This window comes from Olea europaea, chromosome 10 (genome assembly GCF_002742605.1).
Source record: "Olea europaea var. sylvestris chromosome 10, O_europaea_v1, whole genome shotgun sequence".
NCBI classification, from domain to species: domain Eukaryota; kingdom Viridiplantae; phylum Streptophyta; class Magnoliopsida; order Lamiales; family Oleaceae; genus Olea; species Olea europaea.
Genome location: NC_036246.1, coordinates 14,709,626 through 14,733,476, shown reverse-complemented (window position 1 = coordinate 14,733,476; position 23,851 = coordinate 14,709,626). Strand labels below are relative to the sequence as shown.

Here is a 23,851-nt window from a genome sequence, read left to right as displayed (position 1 = left end):
CCATAAAGGTTATTTTTTTTTTTTTTTTTTTTTAACTTTGTACAATATATTAAATAATAATGGGAATTAGACTTGTAGATAGCTTGGAGTGTACCATTGGATCACGTGTCTTGTTTTCATGTAAATAAGTGGTAGTCATACTGGTTTGATCCTTTATCTTTTAATGGTTACTTGTGCAATTTGTTTCTTTGTGCTTATGACATCTTGTGTCTATAGTAAGCCTTTGCTTGATGTTTTTCTGAGTTCCTCTTGGAATACCAGACTTCTACAGATATCAGAGATTGTAGAAAACGTTGGATTGTTTTGGCGGTGAATAGCAATATGATGATATTTATGTGAAAACTATAGTAATTTGGAATTTTCCTCATTTTTATGTATTAGCCTAATTATGATGGCATTGGTGATTTGAATGTTCTCATACATGATAAGAAGTTATCATAGATTCTGATGCACTGTGTTTTGTGTTATTTGAGATGGTGTCTGTTCATAGACTAAGAACAGGACCATTTGTGAGAGTAGTTTCAATTGTTTTCATCCACCCAACAAATCTGAGCTAGCACCCTGTTCTCTTTCCCTCTTGATTGAGAAAAATTTCTTATTGTGAAGGTTGTTGAAAAGTTGATCGGTTGAGTAAGGAGGAGATTTTCAATTTAATGAGGAAAATTTGCAGTCTGATCCTGCCTGGAAGTATTTAATGGCACATAAAGCAATCCAGCAGGGTGAGAAGGTTGTTCGATGACGTTAATTTTCATATTTGTTGAAACAGACTTAGCTGCTTGGAGTCTGATTGAAGTAACGATTCTGAGGCACAAGGTTGTGGACAAAATTCTCTAGTAGTAAATTTTATTAATGTGTGTGTCTGATCTTGCTGTCTTGGAAAAGGAAATAAAAAGTGAAAAAGATTGTTTGGACATTCTTTTGATTATGTCAAGCTCAAAATCAAGGATGACTTTCCTCAACCCAATGTTGCGTGGGAAAGAGTTAGCCATCACAAATTACTGTATATTGAAATATCTCTAACTCGCTATAGAAATTTGACCAATTAGGTTCATTACTATCCTCATATTTTGTATATATTTTCGTTATGATGGATTGCTAAATAGATTGCATGGATAGCTCAGTCCTAAAATTTTCTTTTCCTGCTCATGTAATCCGTAATGGGTATTAATTACAATGATGAATACAACTTCTAGCTTTTTAAGCTCTTTAAAATTACCTTTTCTTGGATGGTTATCCCCATAGTTCTTTTGACGTGATAAGAGTAAGCAACATCCTCTCATTTTTGCGTCTGCGTGGATAAGATTTTTTTCCAAAAATTGGAATCAGGTCCTTGCAATTTGAATGCATGAAGCTAACTAAAAACTGGACAGATTATTTCCATTTAAATTTCTGAGATGCCAATTCCATTATGCAAAACATAAAGCAAGTTTTTGAAAAAGTCTTAATATTATATTCTCTTTGACGTGATTATTGCATGAGCTTGGGGAGGGAACTTGACATTAGATCAGTATGCAAGGAAGGCTATGGATCCATTTGCTTGAAATGGCTGTGAAGGGCAATCATATGGGAAAGTGAGAAGAGCTAAAAGTTTTAGAGGCAATGCTTACCCACTTGATAGTTATGAACCCATAGATAAGAAGGCCTTTCTTGTAGACTGTTCTTCCTTCGACATAGATGGCCTTTCTATTGGACTGAGCCAAATTACTTACAGGATTCATCAGTAGGACATCTCTAACATACACGATGCCTTGAAACTTAACTTTGTTACGATTAATATAGTTTACTGTGTTTTGGTCATGTGGTAAATTATTTTATATCTTGCTCGTCTTTGTTGACTTTTCTTAGTCTCCTGTTTTCTTGTAGACAGCTTCATCCCAAAGTACCCTTTTTGATCATTTGATCAAGGTCTGGGAATTTAATCTGGGACCTGTTCCAGGAACCTGCAATCTTTATTTCTTGGTGGACTTTAAAGTTCCAGTCACCATTATATGGACAGGTGAGCATCAAAAATCTGAAAATTCTAGGCTGATTTTCAGATTTCGGGGAGCTGAATTTGTGGGCTTATTCTAGCCGAATCCTTTGGAGTTATGGAGAGATTTTGGGTGGTAATTGAAGAGAACATTGTGGGCTTTCCAACGTTATCCAAATCCGGCAGTCTTGGTGGTTGAAAGTTGCTGAAAAATTGTCGCAAATGTCGCCCAAAAATCTGAAAAATTTGGGTGACCATTTCTGCAAATTTGTAAACTTCAGTGACCATTTCTGAAAGTGCTCCAAACTTCGGTGATCGTTTCTACAAGTTTTAAACTTCAATGATCGTTTTATATTTTTCAGATAAGTTTAGTGACCGTTTGTGAAATTAACCTAATATAAATATCGTATATTTTGATGGCCTAGTGGTTTCCAAGCATATTAGATGGTTGTACATAGGTCTTTTCTTCATGCTGTAGGCTAATACAAGTTCTGTTGACCTCAGAAAATGCGTTAACAGAATCCGAAATAAAAAGTGAAAAAGATTGTTTGGACATTCTTTTGATTATGTCAAGCTCAAAATCAAGGATGACTTTCCTCAACCCAATGTTGCGTGGGAAAGAGTTAGCCATCACAAATTACTGTATATTGAAATATCTCTAACTCGCTATAGAAATTTGACCAATTAGGTTCATTACTATCCTCATATTTTGTATATATTTTCGTTATGATGGATTGCTAAATAGATTGCATGGATAGCTCAGTCCTAAAATTTTCTTTTCCTGCTCATGTAATCCGTAATGGGTATTAATTACAATGATGAATACAACTTCTAGCTTTTTAAGCTCTTTAAAATTACCTTTTCTTGGATGGTTATCCCCATAGTTCTTTTGACGTGATAAGAGTAAGCAACATCCTCTCATTTTTGCGTCTGCGTGGATAAGATTTTTTTCCAAAAATTGGAATCAGGTCCTTGCAATTTGAATGCATGAAGCTAACTAAAAACTGGACAGATTATTTCCATTTAAATTTCTGAGATGCCAATTCCATTATGCAAAACATAAAGCAAGTTTTTGAAAAAGTCTTAATATTATATTCTCTTTGACGTGATTATTGCATGAGCTTGGGGAGGGAACTTGACATTAGATCAGTATGCAAGGAAGGCTATGGATCCATTTGCTTGAAATGGCTGTGAAGGGCAATCATATGGGAAAGTGAGAAGAGCTAAAAGTTTTAGAGGCAATGCTTACCCACTTGATAGTTATGAACCCATAGATAAGAAGGCCTTTCTTGTAGACTGTTCTTCCTTCGACATAGATGGCCTTTCTATTGGACTGAGCCAAATTACTTACAGGATTCATCAGTAGGACATCTCTAACATACACGATGCCTTGAAACTTAACTTTGTTACGATTAATATAGTTTACTGTGTTTTGGTCATGTGGTAAATTATTTTATATCTTGCTCGTCTTTGTTGACTTTTCTTAGTCTCCTGTTTTCTTGTAGACAGCTTCATCCCAAAGTACCCTTTTTGATCATTTGATCAAGGTCTGGGAATTTAATCTGGGACCTGTTCCAGGAACCTGCAATCTTTATTTCTTGGTGGACTTTAAAGTTCCAGTCACCATTATATGGACAGGTGAGCATCAAAAATCTGAAAATTCTAGGCTGATTTTCAGATTTCGGGGAGCTGAATTTGTGGGCTTATTCTAGCCGAATCCTTTGGAGTTATGGAGAGATTTTGGGTGGTAATTGAAGAGAACATTGTGGGCTTTCCAACGTTATCCAAATCCGGCAGTCTTGGTGGTTGAAAGTTGCTGAAAAATTGTCGCAAATGTCGCCCAAAAATCTGAAAAATTTGGGTGACCATTTCTGCAAATTTGTAAACTTCAGTGACCATTTCTGAAAGTGCTCCAAACTTCGGTGATCGTTTCTACAAGTTTTAAACTTCAATGATCGTTTTATATTTTTCAGATAAGTTTAGTGACCGTTTGTGAAATTAACCTAATATAAATATCGTATATTTTGATGGCCTAGTGGTTTCCAAGCATATTAGATGGTTGTACATAGGTCTTTTCTTCATGCTGTAGGCTAATACAAGTTCTGTTGACCTCAGAAAATGCGTTAACAGAATCCCGACCACCTCCCCTTCACGTAGGCATCACCTGCACATTGGAATATCCATTAGGAGACAAAGACCGTCGATTGAGAAAAAGGTTCGACGATCGTTTGCACTCCGATGTTCAAGTCAACGGTCGGACAAAAGATAATGTGTGTGTAAGAGAGAGAGAGAGAGAGAGAGCGGGAATTTGGGTAGGATTAGGTTTACATATCATTGATTGTGAATGAACTCACATATATATAGGAAAATAAAATGGACCACGATGGGCTGTTGAAGCAAATCAAAATATAAAAGCCCAATAAGAGGTTGCATGAGGTTACTTAAATTAATAGGCCAAATTTAATTAAATAATGGACGTCAAGTCAGCCAATGTGGGACCCCTTCTGTCTGAGTATGCCACATATTTTATAGGTATAACATGTTCTATTGCTTTAATTATATGGTATGTTGTTATGTCGTATTTTATTCTTAATTGATTGTTGTCCTAGCATGTGATATTTTTTCATTTATGGTTAGCCCCTCTCATGTTTACTTCTTTTTTTAAATAGAGATCAAGGAATAATTGGACTTCTAATTTTGTCTATGATTTGCTGGCCACCCCAAGTTTAGAAAACCAGGCTTCTCTTCTTGTATTTGCTTTAATGTTTCTCTTGGCATATGCTATTATGCTTTATTATTTCATTCTATATTCAGAAGAACAAACAAAACTCATGACTTTAAAGGTCCATTTGGGTTGCATTTCAGCTATCAATCCATTTTCAGTTTTCCATTTTTAGGGTCTATTTTAAAATCGTAGAAAATGCGTTCAGTTTATCATTCTGAAAAATTATTTTCCAAAACAAAGAACTAGAAAATACGTTTGGTTTGAAATTTTTAGAAATTGTTTTATGACACCTTATTCATTTAATTTAAATATTTATTAGCATAAAATAATTTTATGCTAATATATTATCAAGTATATACATTATAAAAAATAAAAGGAATTTTTAGTATTAAAAATGTTCATGTCGAAGCATTGCATCCTAGATAAGTTAACATATGGATGATTGATCTATCTCATATATTTGAACCTATGCAACCATTTGTAATTGGTTTATAGTCACTTTAAAGAAAATAATGAAGCATCAACATATCTTCAACAATCTCATCAAAATCATCCGAAAATAATAAATCATTATCACTTGAATCATTTTCACTTACATATTGAACTAAAGTTGATTCAGTAGACATCTTTGTGCACAAATATATTCATAATCCTCTCATTGTCCATAGCACTAATCATTTGTTATGATACTCCAACCAAATATAATTATTATGACCATGTTTGAACCCCGCTTTCTAAAAATTCATTTTTTTTCGAAACTCAATTTCAACCACATATTCTAACGATAAAATAATTTGTATGTAAACTCAAATTTTTTCTATACTTCTTAACTGCACATTTTTCAAGAAATCATTATTACAATACTTATTTTTTTACACAAAATGGGGCTCAAACATAGCATATATTTAGAAATGTACAATCATTATCAAAATTCAATGCATTTATTAAAATTAAACAAGCAAGCTTTGAGAATTACAAAAGTTCTTAATCAACATATGAAAAGAATGCAATCCTACATTAGAAGTTCAAAATATGCCACCTGACCAATCAATCAAGCAAATCAAAGAAGTTCCTAGGTAGGTCCTCTTGTAATTTCAGGCATAATCACGAATGTCATCTTGAAATCTGGATCTTTGAAATCCTTACTGCTTTCATATAAACCTCGTTAGATGCTTCTTCCATGTTGTTTAAGATGTTTAGGCACACCATACTTAAATAAGGATTCAGTAGTGGCTTCACCAACCCTGCATGATTAGATGACTTTTCTTGCAAGCTTTTATTTAAGATAAAACATCTTAAGTTCAATTTTCTCGTTCTTCGTATTAACGATAGATGACGACTATGCCACATATGCCTCAGGTTTTCACAATTCCTGATCTTTGGTTTCTTATGTCGATTTTTGTTAGGTGCATATCTTTGTGTCGACAAATACTGGAAACTCGATCATAATTTTTCACATGTACATGCACTCCCCCTGCTCAAATAATCATCTTCTACTTGTCTTTCTTCATCTGATGTTGGAGGTAGCAGAGTGGAAGCATTGCTTAAACCTCCAGTAGTTTGTAGTCTCGCTAAAAATCTCTCCAAGAAGTTTGTAACTCTTACTTCCTTCCTTCCTAAATGTCTTGTACTCAGCTTTGTTTATTTACAAAAGTGAAAATAAGACATATTAATATTTCCCACATTAATATATTATATAACGAAATGTAATAAAATGATATCATAATTAAATAATGGTGAACTTCCTCTATAGCATTTGTGGAAAATAATTGGTTGCCTTTTTTAGTTGTAAATTAGTGTAAATCTTAATATACTAATTCCTGATTTTGTGGGACTTACTAGAGTATAATCAGGGATTGAATAGTTAGAGCATAATCAGGGATCTTGTAGCAATATTTTATGTTTCCTTTATTGTAAGATTTGTACTAGCCTATAAGGGCATCTATTTTGTGACTGAATAATACACACAAAATTAATCTCATTTTACCACATGGTATAGGCTTAAAATTTTCTGGGATTAGTATTGCCTTTTTCTGGCTTTCATTGTCAAACCTACATAACATCTTTTGTTGAATTTGTTTGTTTCTCTACATTAAAATCTCGGCTTTCATTGCTGGTTTTTTTTTCTTTCGGCCTTTATTGTCATTCTTCTTTCATAGTTTTCTAATCCTACTCTTTCTTCGTCGCCTTACCATGTCTGAGATAACTATGGCAGTTCAATCTGAAGAAGTGACTTCAAAGTATTCTAGTGTAGAATTGCAAAGCATTCTTGTTGCTTACAAACTTGATGGAAAGAATTATCTGAAGTGGTCCCAAGTTGTGAAAACCTTTCTGAAAGGAAAAGGAAAGTTGAATCATCTTCTCAAAACTGGTCCAAATCCTGGAGATTCAAAGGCTGATGCGTGGGACATGGCTATGGAATTCAATGTCACCAAAAATCAGCGACAGTTGCATGTTTTTGCCTACTGCAAAGGACATGAGGGAAGTCGTTCAGAAAGCATATTCAAAGGTTAAATATGCTGCCCAAGTTTACAAGATTAAGATTAAGACCGTTGGCACCAAACAGGGGAACAAATCTGTTACTGAATACGATAATATCTTGAAAAATCTGTGGCAAGAGTTGGATTACTACAGGTGCATTCAGATGAAATGTAGTGAAGATTTAGCAATATTGAAGCAATTTATAGAGAAGAATCGAGTATATGATTTCCTGGAAGGTCTTAATGCAGAATTTGATCAAGTTGGGGTGCAAATTTTAGGTAAAGAAGAAGTGTCGCTGCTAAATGAAACCATCTCGATGGTTTGAGCAAAAGAAAATAGAAGAAGTGTTATGTTCGAACCTCAAGCTTTGGATAGGTCAGCAATGGCAACCGCTGGTGTATACAATAGGCATTGGGGACCAAGTCTAAAATAGAAACAAGCTAATCAAAGACAACTAGCAACTGAAGAGGGCAAGACAAATTCTTTTAGATCTCAAAATCTTGAAGACAAGGACATTTTATGGTGTAGCTATTGTAAAAAATCGCGACACAAGAGAGAATATTGCTAGAAATTAATTAGAAAGCCTAGGGATGGCAATTTGAACTGTTAAAATCGAAAACCGCGGTTAACCGAACCGAATAGGACGAAAAATCGAACCGATGGTGCAATGGGGCATATATGATTTTGATTTTAATGAACCAGTTCGTGGTGGTGCGGGTATGATATTTACGTCGTTGAACCGAAGCCGAACCGATTATCCGCTAAAAAAAAAGAAGAGCAAAAAAAACACACAATTGAATTGATTATTGGGTTTTACACTACTTTTCTATCTAGACCAAAACAAAATTCCCCCCCCCCATTACATTTACCTGATTCAATCGGCCAGCCCACTTACCATTAGCATATAATAATAGCATTAGTATGATAGTATATAAATGTAAACCCTACTCTCCACAAACCACAAATTCACGCATGGCTCCACTACCTCCGGTCCAGGTCATTGCCTCCAAAAATTTGTTACATTTATTAGCTATTTTATTATTGTTGATCATGTAAAAACAGAGTTCGATGTTTTTCTAGACGTTCCAGTATTGCCAAGGATGGATGGTTTTGATTTATTGACATGGTGGAAAGCAAATTCAATAAAATATCCGACTTTACAGAAAGTTGTAAGAGATTTATTAGCCATTCTAGTATCTACTGTGGCATTCGAGTCAGCGTTTAATACAAGTGGTAGATTTGTGAATCCATATAGAAATAAGCTTCACCCGAAGACTTTAGAAGCTTTCATGTGTGCTTGGGATTGGCTTTGGACTTATACTCACGGTAGGATTTATTGTTTTATATTTGTTATTTATACACTTCATTTTATTGTTAATTTTTTTCTATTGTGTGTAAAAAATTCTACGAGCTTGTGCAACGTTTAACGAGAAGGAAGTTGACGAAGATGTACATTTTTTTATTTAAATCTTAGTTAAGAACATTCTGGAATAGGTAGTATCGTTGTATTCTCTACTTACATTTCTTTTTTACTATATAGGAATCAACTTTGAATACTGATCTATGCTAGTAAGACTTGTAGGAAAGAATGAATCAAGTAACTTCGGCGCACAACAATTAAGAATGAAGGAAAAATTTAGTATTGTTATATTTATAATATTGTTTGTTAAATTTGTATTTTACAGTTGAAAATTGGGATAATGTTTGCATTTTCGTTTGGAATATTGTTTGATAATGTTTGCATTTTCGTTTGGATTATTGTGTTTTTGTTTTCATTGATATTTTTCATAAATTGTTTTATATCAATTTGACGGATGAACCTATAAAAAATTATTTATTTTCGTGGTTATTAACCGAATCGAACTGTACCGAACTAATACATGAACCGAACCGAACCGATTTACATGGTTATGGTGCGGTTGTGGTATGGTCAAAACATTGGTGGTGCGGTTATGGTTTTGGTCGAACCGACCCATAACCGAACCGTTGCCAACCCTAAGAAAGCCTCCTAGCAAAGAATGGAGATATAAAGGAGGGTAATCAACTAATCGAGGACAATTGAGCAATGAAGGACAAGCTTACCTGACTAGTACACAACTAAACTCAGGAGCAAAATTAGAGATAGGAGAATTCAATAAGGAAGAGGTTGAGAAGCTGAGAAGCTTGTTGGGGACCCTGGAGAAACCGTTAGGTACATGTTCTTTGGTACACTCAGGTATGTTGCTCACTTCTCATGGATTAAATGTCTCGGATACACCTTTTTCCAACTCGTGGATCATTTATTCAGGAGCCACTGATCACATGACCAACCTATCACAAAACTTTAACACTTACACTCCCTGTCCTAGTAATAGAAAAATTGCAATAGCAGATGGTTCATTAACCATTGTAGTTGGTTTAGGAGACATACAACTTAACTCCTTTCTTACCCTTAAAAATGTCTTGCATGTTCCGAAATTGCCAGCCAACCTTTTATCCGTAACTAGACTCACTCAAGATATGAAGTGTTATGTTGTGTTTTATCCTACTTATTGTATATTTCAGGACCGGGATTCGGGGAATATGATTGGACATGCTAAGGAGAAGGCATGACTCTATTATCTTGGTACACAAGGCAGCTCAAGTATTATTAAGAATAATATACCTTTGTCATTCCACTCTGAAACTCTTTCAAACAACAAAACCAAGATTTGGCTTCATCATCTCCCTTCTTTCCAAGTTTTAAAATTAATGTTTCCTTCTTTATTTCAAGGATTAGTCATTGATAGCTTTCACAGTGATGTATGCGAACTTGCAAAACACAAACGTGTGTCTTTTCCAATAAGCAATAAGAGAAGTTCTATTCCTTTTTATTTGGTTCATACTGATATATGGGGTCCCTCCACTACTAATGTTTCTGGTGCACGATGGTTTGTTTCGTTTACTGATGATTGTACTAGGGTTTCATGGACCATCTTGCTTAAATCTAAATCTGATTTGAGTCATGTATTTCCTAACTTTCATAATATGATCCAAAATCAATTTGGGGTCAAAATTAAGAAAATTAGATCGGATAATGCAAGAGAATACTTTAATCAGGTTTTATCCCCTTATTGTTAAAAGGAGGGCATTATTCATGAGTCATCTTGTATTTAACACTCCAAAGCAAAATGGGGTAGCAAAAAGAAAAAATGGCCATTTACTAAACAGTACCCATGCCTTTTTATTCCAACAAAATGTTCCAAAAAAATTTTGGGGTAAAGCTGTGTTGACCACCACATACCTAATTAATAGGTTACCTTCTCGAGTCTTAGGATTTAAGACCCCTATGGAAATACTTTATCAATTTTATCCAGATCTCAAAACCACAAACAATCTCATTCCTAGAGTATTTGGGTGTACCTCATTTGTTCACATGCATAATCATAATTGGGGAAAGTTAGACCCAAGGGCACTCAAGTGCATTTTTATAAGGTATTCCTCAACTCAAAAGGGGTATAAGTGTTATCATCCTCTAACCAGAAAATTTTTTGTCCATAGATGTTACTTTTGTCAAAAATCAGCCCTATTTTTCCACTCTTTATCTTCAGGGGGGGAGCTCATTTCAGAAAGATAAGGATAAGGATTTCTTCTTGCTAGAGTTGTCATCATCCTCGGTGCCATCTTCATCAATTCCACTATCCTCCTCGGATCATAATTCTGAATCCATGCCTAACCCAACCAATGAAACTGTGGCTGAGGACAACATTATTTCTGATAATGATCAACTGTTGCAAGTGTTCTCGAGAAGGAAAAGTTCACTGCTCGAACCTGCAAGTACAAGAATTTGACCCGACTTCTGGAATTAAGGTAACCACAACTCCTACTCTTCATATTGAGAAATCAATCTCTGAACTTTCAATTAATGATAATAACCTACCTATTGCTGTTAGAAAAGGAACTAGAGAATGTACCAAACATCCACTTTGCCCCGATAGCCACGTTCGTGTCATTTGATAAATTCTCTCCATCCCATAAGAGTTTCCTTGTAGACTTAAACACTATTCCAATTCCCAAAACCTTATCTGAGGCGTTATCTAATGAAAAGTGGAAGAGTGCAATGAGAACAGAGATGGAAGCCTTAGAGAAAAACAAGACATGGGAATTAGTTGAATTGCCGAAGGGGAAGAATGTAGTAGGATGCAAATGGGTGTTTACGGTGAAATATAAGGCTGATGGTTCTCTTGAGAGGTACAAAGCTAGATTGGTAGCTAAGGGGTACACTCAAACCTATGGGGTGGATTATCAAGAAACTTTTTCACCAGTTGCTAAGATGAATACGGTAAAGGTATTATTGTCGTTGGCTGCTAACTTTAATTGGGATCTACAACAATTTGATGTAAAAAATGCTTTTCTTCATGGTGAATTGGAATAAGAGATCTACATGGAAGTTCCACCGAGATTCGCGGGAAGATTAGAAAATAACAAAGTGTGCAAGCTGAAAAAGGCATTTTATGGCCTTAAACAGTCACCAAGAGCCTAGTTTGGAAGATTCATGAAGGTATTGTTAATTAATGAGTAAAACAAAGTCAAGGAGATCATACACTATTCATTAAACACTCGGCATTGGGGGGGGAGTTACTGCCCTTTTAGTAGATGTTGATGACATTGTGGTGACAGGGAATGATGACCATGAGAAAGAAATTCTTAACCATGAGAAAGAAATTCTTAGGCAAAAGTTAGTTGGCGAATTTGAGATCAAAGAATTAGGAAGATTGAATTACTTCCTGGGAATTGAAGTGGCACACTCAAGGAAGCGTATTTTTATTTCACAACAAAAGTATGTGTTGATCTATTGAGAGAAACATGAAAATTGGCATGCAAACCTACAGATACACCGGTTGATCATAATATCAAATTGGAAGAAGCAAGTGAAGGCACTAATGTTGATCGAGAGAGATACTAAAGATTGGTAGAAAAACTTATCTACCTCTCACACGCACGGCTAGATATAGCATATGCATTGAGCGTTGTCAATCAATTCATGCATAGCTTTAAGGAAATACATTTACAAGCGGTCTATCAAGTATTACACTACCTAAAGGGTAATACGGGAAAAGGAATTTTGTACAAAAGAAACACATGATTAATACTTGAAGCATTCACAAATGCAGACTATGCAAGATCAGTGATTGATAGGAGATCCACATCCGGGTATAGCAGAATGTGGTAGCCAGGTCAAGTGCAGAAGCAGAATTTAGAGCAATGGCACAAGGAGTATGTGAGCTATTGTGGTTAAAGATCATCTTAAAGGACATGAAGATCAAATGGGTTAGACCTATGAGACTTTACTGTGACAACAAGTCTGCTATCAGTGTTGCACACAACCCAGTTCAACATGACAAAACTAAGCACATTGAGATAGACAGACACTTCATTAAAGAAAAGTTGGATAGTGGTCTGATCAACACACCCCATGTTTACACTACAGGTCAATTAGCTGATGTGTTTACGAAGGGGCTGAATAGTACAGTATTTCAAAAATGCATAATGCGTATTCACCAGCTTGAGAGGGAGTGGAAAATAATTGGTTTCCTTTTTTAGTTGTAAATTAGTGTAAATCTTAAGATACTAATTCCTGATTCTATGGGAATTATTAGAGCATAATAAGGAATTGAATAGTTAGAGCATAATCAGGGATCTTGTAGCAATATTCTATATGTTTCCTTTATTGTAAGATTTGTAGTAGCCTATAAAGGCATCTATTTTGTGACTGAATAATACACACAAAATTAATCTCATTTTACCACAGCATTAATTTGGTTGGTATTTGGGTCTCGTGTAATGCTTGTATGCCCTAAAAAGGTCATAGAACAAGTGAGGCACGTTACGTAAGCGGTTCTACTTACCTTTGATCTCTCTATCCCATAATCAAATTTTGTAGAATCAACCATCTCTTGATTGATCTTGCCCCTAATCATTTTTCATGGATGTCGAACATTGCAACTTTCTTGCTTTCACATTATCTCAAAGTATTCCAATAAAAGTGTGTTCATTCTCATCGGAGAATGACATTAGTTCCTTAGGCTTACATTTGTGACCACCCATGCTTTCTAATGAAGACAATTACACACATAAATAAAATTCTGGATAAATAAGTTAATCCTAGGAGGTCAAAAAAGTTCCACACTAGCTCACCCAATGTAATAATCCCTTGGCAGATAGAAGTCCTTTATTGGACCAAATTGTTTAAATGGCCTCTTTAAAGCATCTGCATTACTCACAACATATCAAATGATCAGACAGAAACTCAAGCAGAGGTAACTCGCTATAAGCAAAAGTACGAACAGCAGGAAATAAACTCAAATCACCAACACAGCCTTAAAATTGACACTAAATATTCAACCCTACTCAATCAAGTAGTACGCAAGTTATGACTTCAGACAATATTTCATAAAGAAAACTAACTGCTAGCATATTATGATTCAAAATTTTACTACCCTTCCAATCATACAATTGACATTTCACTCTGTAAAGTTTTAATAATGTGATCATTAGAAAGAACTCATGTTTTACTTGCAAATGGAGCATTGAATTTTTGAATTGCTAAAATAAATCATACAACTTGAACATGGAAGCAAAAAACTTAATTTCACCAGAAAGGTTAACAGTAAATATGACTCCTTAACCAGTTAGAGATGTATACAGAAACACCTTAGAATCTAAATATAACCACACCATATTTACCTTATCACCCATGTATTCTACTCAAATGTATCCTTTTTTTCATCAGTTTTGACCCAATCAAAGTTTTCTTGCTCTCACTAAATCAAAATCCTCACTCTTACAAGAAAGTTTCGGCCACCCAAATGCTTCAACAAAAATTTCAAACCTATCCAAAACTTGAAAGACAGATTGGTCAGAGTATGGTAAAAAATTTAAGAGGAAATTATCAAAATAGTCAACTTTTGGTGTTGTATTTACAAAAATGTCACTTTTTTTTTACATTACAAGAATGTCAAATTTAGACAATTTTAAACATATTTACCCTTAAAACCAAATTTAAATATCCTATAGGTCCTAATTAAATGAGATTAGACCAATCAAAGAAATTGTACAAAATTTTCAAAGAGTGTTTGACAAAATTGAATTATTGAAGAAAAAAGCAGAGCAACACGCACCAATCCCCCAAGTCGAAGAAACCTAAATCGCTCGCTCACTCTCTCATTTCTCTCAATGAAGTGAACGAATCTGAAGAAGAATTCCACTGAATATCGGAAAATTGCCAGCAATAGTTTAGCCATTGTATCTAAACTACTCAGAATGAGGAAATTAAAACCGGTAGAGCAAAATCCACCCAAGGTCCCAAACTCCATTTGAAACCGGCTAAAAAGTGCAAACAGTAAACCCTTAAATTTCCATATTCCAATGTCGAGCAGAAGTAGCAGCTCAGCTGGACGACCGGGGGCGGTGGCGTTTGTGGACTGTGCATCGCTTCAGTATTCAATCTCACACAGTTTAGGTCTTCTTGTTTATTAATTCAAAGCAATTTTGTGAGCCTTTTTTCGAATATCTTTTGTAATGCTTGTGGGTTATTGTTTTTAAATTAGAAAGAAATGGTTGATAATGTGAAATTGTTGTTGTCTGTGAAAATATATTAAAATATAATTTTTGTTAACTCTTCTGAATATATTATCCCATATTCGGCAGTTGTTGAAAAGATTATGTTTCCTTTTTTCAGAAAAATTATATTATTTTAGTTAATTCAACCGTAAGGCATCCAAGATCGGGCTTGGGATTCACCAGACCTCGCAGAAACTATCTAAGCTTGCGAATTGTAAGGCAAGAACTGACATCTTGGTTTATTTTTACCATGTGTTTTGGTGATTGGTTTTCTTCTTGTTCTTCTGTGCTGAAAATGAATGCAGTTTGATCAAATGCTTTGTCTTCCCCTTGAATGACCTGAAATAATGGTAAAATGGATTTAAGTTATCTTTGCATCAGACGAATTTGATGTTTTCCAATGAGGTCCCATATTACTTGATCCTTGCTATAAATCTGTAATTGCTATAAGATGAATCTTATTCAATTTTCAATGAGCTCTTGGTCCTTGATACCTTCTTCCTCTTATTTTGTTTTATTTTTTTAAATTTTTTTGGTGAAGTCCATTCTAGATAAGGTAATGTTCTTTAGGCCTCTTACCTTAACAAAATGGGGAGTTGGCTTTGCCCCATCGCGTAGTATATTGATTGGCTAAAATTTTACAAAGGAGTTGGACTTCAATGAACCTTGCCTTCTTGGAAATATAACAAAATTTAAGGAAAGAAACTAGTCTATACTTGAGTTATGTTTGCAGGTAAGAGAATAAAGGAATAAGAAACTAAGGCCACTTACATCCTTATGCTTGGGAAACCACATTTATCTATTCTAAGCAATACATTAATCTCAATAGTTAACTCTTGTTATTGAAAGCTTGAACTTTATATATTTATATCCCCGTATTAGCTAAATGGTAGGCAAATGTACTGCCTTCTCGCCAAATATGGAAAAACTAAATGTTGAGCCTACTCTCCCAGTGGTGAATTTCTTCTAAATAGTATTGCACTTTCTGAGGTTCATCTATGCCTTCCTTTTATTTATTTATTTATTTATTTATTTTACATTGGAAAAGTGAATCAATCTCTACCCATATTTGGGCCGTATCCAAATTGATCGCATAGCTTAAGAAGAACATGAGCCATAGAAGTCATAACATGCAAGGAGAACCTTACCTACATGATTCTTATCACACCCCCACCTGCAGCTAGATTTGAGTTCCCTTTGAGGCATTCATTAGAGTTTAGTTTGACAACATGAACAGAAGGTTAATGACTAAAATTAATTGAATTTGATGAGTCTCATGGCTGTCTGAGAGGAGTCTACTTGGTGTAGAGGCCATCCCGTGCTTTCTTTTGAGGACATGTTCAATTGTTTCTTGATACTTACTTTTAAATATAACTAGTGCAAATTTTGCCTCTTGCTTTGGTTTTATGCCATAAGTGGTAATGCAATTGTGCACAAATATACATGTTGTATGGGGCTGATTGCATAAGTTGCATGGTAGCATAGGTCAAAATCCCAATACAAAAGATATCCCTACTTTGATGCTAATGCAAGAAACAACTTCTATATAATTCATGTCTTGTCAAGATTTAAAAATTATGAATTGTAAAGATTTAAATATTTGAGAGTTTATCTGAAGAATGAGCTTCCTAGTACGCTGCATCATGCGGCTAGTGATCAAATTCTGCTAGTTAAGACTTATAAGTCCAAGGAAGGTTGAAGGTGGAACTGAAAAGATGCATTGTTCTCAATGAGGACCATTTTTACTGTTTGTTGAAAGAAGGTCACGTCTTTTGAGATTGTTGAGATTTAGAACTTAGTTATGAAAATCCTGAACATGCAAGGAGCTGGTCATGATGGAATATTATCATTTCCACTTGCTGTTCTTCTGCCCGTCATTAAACTCATTTAGGTAATGAAATGCAGTAGTACTGCATGAGAATACCAAATTGAATTAGATATACGCGAAACCGTAAACATTTAGTATATTTTCTCTTTATAACTGCTTAAGCATCAATTAGTTGGGTCATGATGTCAATTTCTAGTTTCTTGATTTCAGTATTCTTCATGTGTGAATATGAACTTTCTCTTCATACATATGTCGTGAACTTGATATCATTGCTTCACATTTTAGCATTCAGCACTGTGGTCTCTATCAAAACCATGAATTCTTTAGGTGTAACTTATAGGAATCAATATTCTGTGGGCTGATTTGGAAAAGGGATTTGACCATTACAAATTAGCTTTAATATTACTTTTGCTTATATTTGATATACACTTTCAGTTTATAATGCGTAATAATTAAAATATTTGGAGATTGGTATTCAAGAAATGTGGCATTTTCAATATATGCTCCTCTTCAATACGTTTTTTATGCACAACATTTCTTTCTGTTGTTGCAAAACTAAACTTTGTGGAGTGTGGACGAAGAAAAGAGACGTATCTGTCCATAGCTCTTTGCAACTGCTACAACTAGACGAGATGAAAGCACTTTCTTCTCTCTTGTTATTGTGATGTACGAATATGTATTGAATTTATCTCGCACAAGATATTCACAAACCAACTTGCTGCTTTGCATATCTCTTAGATTGCTCGGTTCACAGTTGCATCATTTGGTGCTTTCGATGTAGTTATGAAAGGGAAACTAGTCTTGTTTGCTTGTTTTCTACTGTAACAGTCATTTTTTACTTGGTTGCTTCATTGTGTTTACATTCGTACTTTGCATGGCTGGCTATGAAATGATTTTCTAGAATTAATAACCACGTTTTCACCTTCATTGTCATTTTTGGGATGACCGAATTTGGGCATGTTCTACATTTTAATATAGGACACCATGCATATGTAACATCTAAGTTTTAAAGCGTTTTGTAAATTTTCGGGAGCCTGGTTTTTCGCTGTTATGTAGCAAGTTTGTGGGTTGGGGCACCATGCATACATATGCCATATTTATGTTAAAAACTGTCGTTCCCGACATTTACCTCCTGTTATTCTCAACAGTTGGCTGAACCCTAACAGATGAACTGTCATTCCCGACAGTTAGCTGCGGGCATTCTCGACAGATGATGTATGCCACTGTAAGGCAGAGTGCATTCATCTGTCAATACAGGTTTCGGTGACAGTGTCTCAATAAATGACATTGGGCACAGACGACATTGCACGTGCGTCGAGAAACAACATGTCTGTCAAACATTCAAATGTCATTACCGCATGTATTTTTGCACATTACAAAATTTTTTTGCTAACATTTTATTTTGTTTAATATTGCAAGCACAATTCGCCATAATAAATGTTTACTGCAACTTTGGGTAGATGATATATTCTTATACGTTTCTCGTATTACTTGTTCCAATTGATGTGGTTGTATGCTCCGCGGAAGTACGCTTGTAATTTGTAATATTCAGCTGCTGTTAAATTATGGTTTAACCATTATCGTTTCATCTGCAGATATTATGAAAATTCAATTTCTAGCCCGAGAATGTACGATTGCTGGCGCGTATCTCGCAACGAAGCAACTTGAAGTACATAAAAACAGTGATGGATAACTTCAACGACCGACTTCGAGCTGACTTTTGCGACTCCTGCCTTGGGTTTCTCGCTGACGTTCCGGAGATCCAGTTTTTCGCTCAGCTGATCCAGGCATTGGTATACCGAGGGATCCATTGCGATAAGTCCCATGAGTTGTGGTTCAACGTGCAGGGCCACCTTACCCGGTTTGGATTGCAGGAGTATGCTATCGTCACTGGATTGCATGCTAGGTTGTTTTCGGAGGGTGATCGGTACACAAAGGCATTGGAGAAGAAGAGGCTGAAGGAAAAATATTTCAAATCGCTAGAGAAGATTTCATGTGCCCAGTTGGAGAAGGCCTTTCTCCACGCGTCGACACCCCGGGCAGATAGATACAAGCTCGGGCTTGCTCTAATTGTGGAAGGAGTTATCACTACTCCGAACAACAATGTCGGCATTGATGAGGATACGCTTGCCATCGTGGACGACCTGGAGCTGTTTTTTGCGTACCCCTGGGCGAAAGTGGGTTATAGGCGTTTGTTGAAGGGATTCCGGGGTACTTGGGCACGTAAAATGAGCGATGCGAAGATGAAGAACGAGAAGGACGTCAGTTACACAATTCACGGATTTCTGATCGTCATGCAGGTATGAACAACATTATGTTTATGTGTTTTGTTTGTCAGTATTAGACCATGCCTCCATAGTGTTTGGACAGATATTAATGCGACATTTGTTTTGTTATCGTCCAGACAGATTTGGGCATATGAGGCCATGCCCGAACTCGGCAAACGCTTTGGTGGGCGTGTAGGTGAACGCTCACCCCGGCTTCTGTGCTGGACCTCTACCAAACAACCACAGCAGTGTACATACGATGTGTTCTTCAGGGACGTACAGGTCATGGACATTTTTCATTTGCCTTTCCATTATTTTGTTTAATTGGGAATAGTATGCATTATATTTTAACTACATGTTCTGCCTTGTTTCTACACCTGCAGTGCACGCCACATTGTGTCCCACGGAGGCCGAGTGTAATCTGCCATATATCGCCAGTGTGGTGCCGTTCCCGACCGTCCAGTGCAATTTTTGGACGACCTCGCTAGGAGGGTTGTCGGCCCACAGTTCCATGAGGCGGCACCAGCTAGTGGGAGAGATGACGGTAGCGATGCGGGTGACGGGCATGACGACGAGTCCGGTGCAGGGGCCGAGGACGTTGACACATCCGTGAGCGATGGCCATCATACACCGGAGGGCAACGGGAAGAATGGGTCTAAGTCTGATGACAGTGGAGAAAGCGGTTGCGACCCCTCCAGCGAGACCAGTGGTAGTGACAACGAGAATGAAGTGGATGCCTCGGGACAGCAATCGGGTGCATTACCCACTCCAGTGGTTGCCCCGTCCACATCTGGGGTTCAGGGTACGCGTGGTGGAGCGACTTTGACGAGGGAGGACGTGGAGGGCATTTTGTATGACTAGAGCATCCTCTTCGAGAATAGGTTGCGGACCGTGAAACTTGAAATCTGATTCCATGACTATGTGGCGTTGTTCACATAGAACCGTTTCACTAAAGTGCTGAAATGTTTTATATTGGTGCTGACACAGAGTTGTCGGCACAAGTGACCGTACCGAAGAAGGGAGGCAATGTAGGCAGCACAAATAGGCGGCGATCGACTTGTGTTCGACGTCTTGCACCACCTACTCGGACGCCCTACATGAGGAAAAGGGCAAAGAGAGTAAAGAAATGAGTGAGTTCAAGTGGTTTGGTAAGGTGTGATGTAGTAGTAGATATGTTGTTGGTAACAAAGACATGCTTTGAAGTTGGTTTGATTTATGGACGGATACGTTTGCTCACCCATATGCTACACATTAAATTGTTTTATGTACAGTACATAAATGTTTAGTGCAAGCATGGGATGGTATTGTCGGTACGTTTTGTGTATATGCTTTGACGACATAATGCATTTACTGTTCCTGAAATATGCTACACGTTAAACTGTCTTTTGTAGAGTACATATCGTTTTGCTATAATACATGTTTAGTGCAAGCATGGGATGGTAGTGTTGGTAAATTTTGTGTGTATGCGTTGACGACATAATGCATGTCTTGTTCATGAAATGTGAAAGGGTACATCAACATCATAACTAAAATGAATATATCATCATTCTTATACATCCCAGTCATATGACTTGTCAACACGAACTGACGATTTTTCCTGTTAGAGTCCTCACAAAAATCTACATGCCTACCCGCAACCTCAGCACGAAGGACAGAGTTGACTCCTGATCTGGTGGGATTCCTTCCTTATCCTGAATTGTAGCTTTAACATTATCGCACGTGTCAGAGCTTTCACCTTCACGGGTTATTGTCTTCCCAGTAAGGGTTTTGACGATAATCTGCCTGCAACCACCAAGCCTCGACACGAAGTGAAATGTGGACTCCTTATGAATTTTACGGATGCCTGAACTACGGCCATCCGAAGCTGTTAACTAGCGAACATGAGCCTCTGTGTTGGTCTGGTGCAATGCCTTCGTTGTCTTGTATGTTGACTTCACCATTATATTTATGGCCTGTATTGTTTATGATTCTATCATAAACAATACATGCCATAAATATAATGATCATTAGATTGCCTACACGTTTTCTACTCCATGGGCGAGTACATTTTCTAGTTCTTACGTTGATTGGATGGATAGTTACGAACTTTCTCTGCTCTGTCATTTCACTTTAGTGGACACTTGATGTAGGTAGGCAGCTGATTAATTCGGAGGGCTGATTTTTCAGTTGAGCATGTGCTTTCATCGAGGTGTGATGACGAATTTTTGTACAATGATGAAGAGGTGTAGTTAATAACACCAAATAACAGCCAAAGGGATCCAAACCTGGGTTCATGCCTAAAGGTGCAACTATGGAGACGATTACATCGTATCACATATGATGTAATTGTTGATGATGTCAAGGGGGTTTATGAGATTACTTCAATTCCATATAGGGATATGGTTAAGTGGAATGCAAATTGAGACATGACATTTGTTTGTACTGTAATTAATTTGATGTTCATCGTACTTGATGAAGTAGTAGTATTCTGTAATTTCATTTCATTGGAGTTGAAGGTGTTATACCTGCACAAATGAGTCATGGTATGAAATGATCTTGTGTGTAATGGAGTACGGTTGAACGATCGAGGACAATGATTATTGTAAAATTCGCATTACTGTAGAATAAAAAATTCGGTGTTATCTTAGCTACGTTGGCCCTAACATTACAACCGATGTATATTTATTTCAACATGAGTTTGAGTATAAATTCGCTTGTTCGTAGAAATTAAAGTTTATTTTAAAAATGGCTTGTAAAGTCATCCAATGTTCATCTTCATTGGCAGGGACATTAATTTTATCAATTTTTCATGCAATTCATATGATTTAGAATTAAAAAATGGTATTCAATTGTGACTAATGAATACATAAATTCTATTAAGTAATGTAAGTACAAATTCATTACAGGAATGTTGCCATTGCAGGTATTGCACATGGGTACAATTTATTCATAATTCTCACCATTTATGGACTGCATTAAAGTACACTTACACCCTTAACCATCACACTAATGGTCAATCAAGTGTTAAGTAAAAATGAAATGGTGGTTGGTTGGTAAATTGCTTTAAATGTTCTCATATACCTCCAGTATAAAGCAAGGTTTGCACTCTTCAAGTGGAATATATGAAACTCTTTCTGAGGCATCTTATAGCAGGAACGTGTCAAAGTATTTGAAGTCAGTTTCTTCGTACGAAAATAATGGCATCGTCCACGGGAAGCAATTCACCGCTGGCACTTCAGGAGCCAATGCCGACACCCGGTTCAACCCCGCTATGTCCCATCGTAATTTCTTCGGACGATGAGGAAGTGAGTTCGAATGGTGGTAGGAGAGCCATCACTGTCGTTCCCTTTCTGAACCTGGACGAAGTTGCAAGTGATGAAGGTGAGTCTCCGAGAAATGTGCTTGAATGGGTCGTCCCATTTATGGATGCAGACGAAGATCAACGTTACGAGGATGAGGGGCAAGGACGTTTTCCATCGCCTGAGGTAATTGTCATTAACTCGGATGATGACGGTGGGGAAGAAGGTTCAAGTGTTAGCTCCGAGTGAAGAGTCCGGCTTTGCTTTGTTACGTGTGTGGGTTTCTACGTATGTATGTATAGTGGTTTTTTGTAACGGATGGATTTTGTGACGCTTAACCAATTCTGTAGCAAGTAGGAAACTCCCGTTGGCAAGTTATGTGTTTTTTGTATTTTGTTAAGCGGAGCGTCACACAACTGTCGAGAATGGCAGGCACCATCTGTTGGGAATGACAGATGAACTGTTAGGGTTTACTGACAAATTTTCTGCGTATGTAGTATGCATATTCATATAACATGTAGTTTGGGTGAACGAACACAACCTAATGTGTACATTGAATGTAGTTTGTGAACTTTGCGAACAGTGTTATGCACTACAAATGATATGTTCGTAATATGTATTTCAAGGGAAACTTGTATAATGGTTGAACTTTTCATATTCCATACATTCTATTTACATGTGTCAACAATCGTAACAATGTTATACACAACAAATTTGTATTTTAGTTCAAGACAGTTATGCAGTGCGTTGTGCCTATTTGCGTTCTATAAATGTTAACATAACAAAGGGTAATGTTTACGCGTAAGAGAATGAAAACATTAATAGAATATTTACATTTTCATATACAAACAACATCGGGGGAACACTTCACTTACAACTTCAACCACTCACGTACAAAATGCTGCTTACATCAGACGTGGTACAGTGTGGTTCGAACATGTGGTCCGGTTATGACCAAGTCTACAGCAGCGAGTGCATTTCCTAAGCCATGAGGTGTGCTCGTGTCTGGATCGCTTACGTCGTATGGGTGGTCTACTTGGAGGACGACGCACACTAGGGAGCATAATAGGAGTACCTGTAATTTCAGGTGGAACATTCCAGTTCACCTCACGCTGAATAGGATATATAGCTTCTCCATAGGCACCCTTCCAGTACTCGGATGTGTAATACAATGAGCAGAGATCGTACAATGACGTACCTCTCAAGGAGTACGGGTTGCATGAACGCACACCATACGATTCAGCTGGAACTCACGACAAGTGCACGTCTTTTCAGAGAAGTCTACGATATCCGTGTCGTTGGATATTCCAACTTGTGTTAAGTTATTTGTCAAGCCATGCGCTCGCAGCCTAGTACCTGCTTCGAATGTCATCCGTAACTCATTCTATATTGTTGGTAACAGAACGGTACTGCATGCGGTTGCACTTGCTCGACGTTCATAAAATCACTTCTGCATAGTATGCCGAATGTGTTCCACTAAGCACGTGATCGATAACGAACGGGCATGTCTCAACATTGAGTTCAAAGATTCTGCGTTGTTGTTCGTCAAAATGTTGTACCGTTGGCCAACAAATAGTGCACACGACCAAAATGGGAAACATGCTCGCTCCAAGTACATGTACGCTCTTGCACTAACCCTACGAAGCTTCCCATAAGTCTTTCAAACTCTTCGGTCCGGTAAGTTCTTGCGGCTCTTTTGAATAGAAATATTGAACTTGCGTT

General features: G+C 36.8%; 1 protein-coding gene across 1 annotated transcript; it reads left to right on the top strand.

The window, feature by feature from the left end:
• Nucleotides 1-18,044: 18,044 nt before the first annotated feature.
• Nucleotides 18,045-19,712, top strand: LOC111400329. The gene is made up of 4 exons (XM_023027743.1): nucleotides 18,045-18,110; nucleotides 18,204-18,884; nucleotides 18,993-19,133; nucleotides 19,290-19,712. The coding sequence occupies exons 1-4, from the start codon at nucleotides 18,045-18,047 to the stop codon at nucleotides 19,710-19,712; spliced, it is 1,311 nt and encodes a 436-aa protein (XP_022883511.1).
• The last annotated feature ends 4,139 nt before the right edge of the window (nucleotides 19,713-23,851 follow it).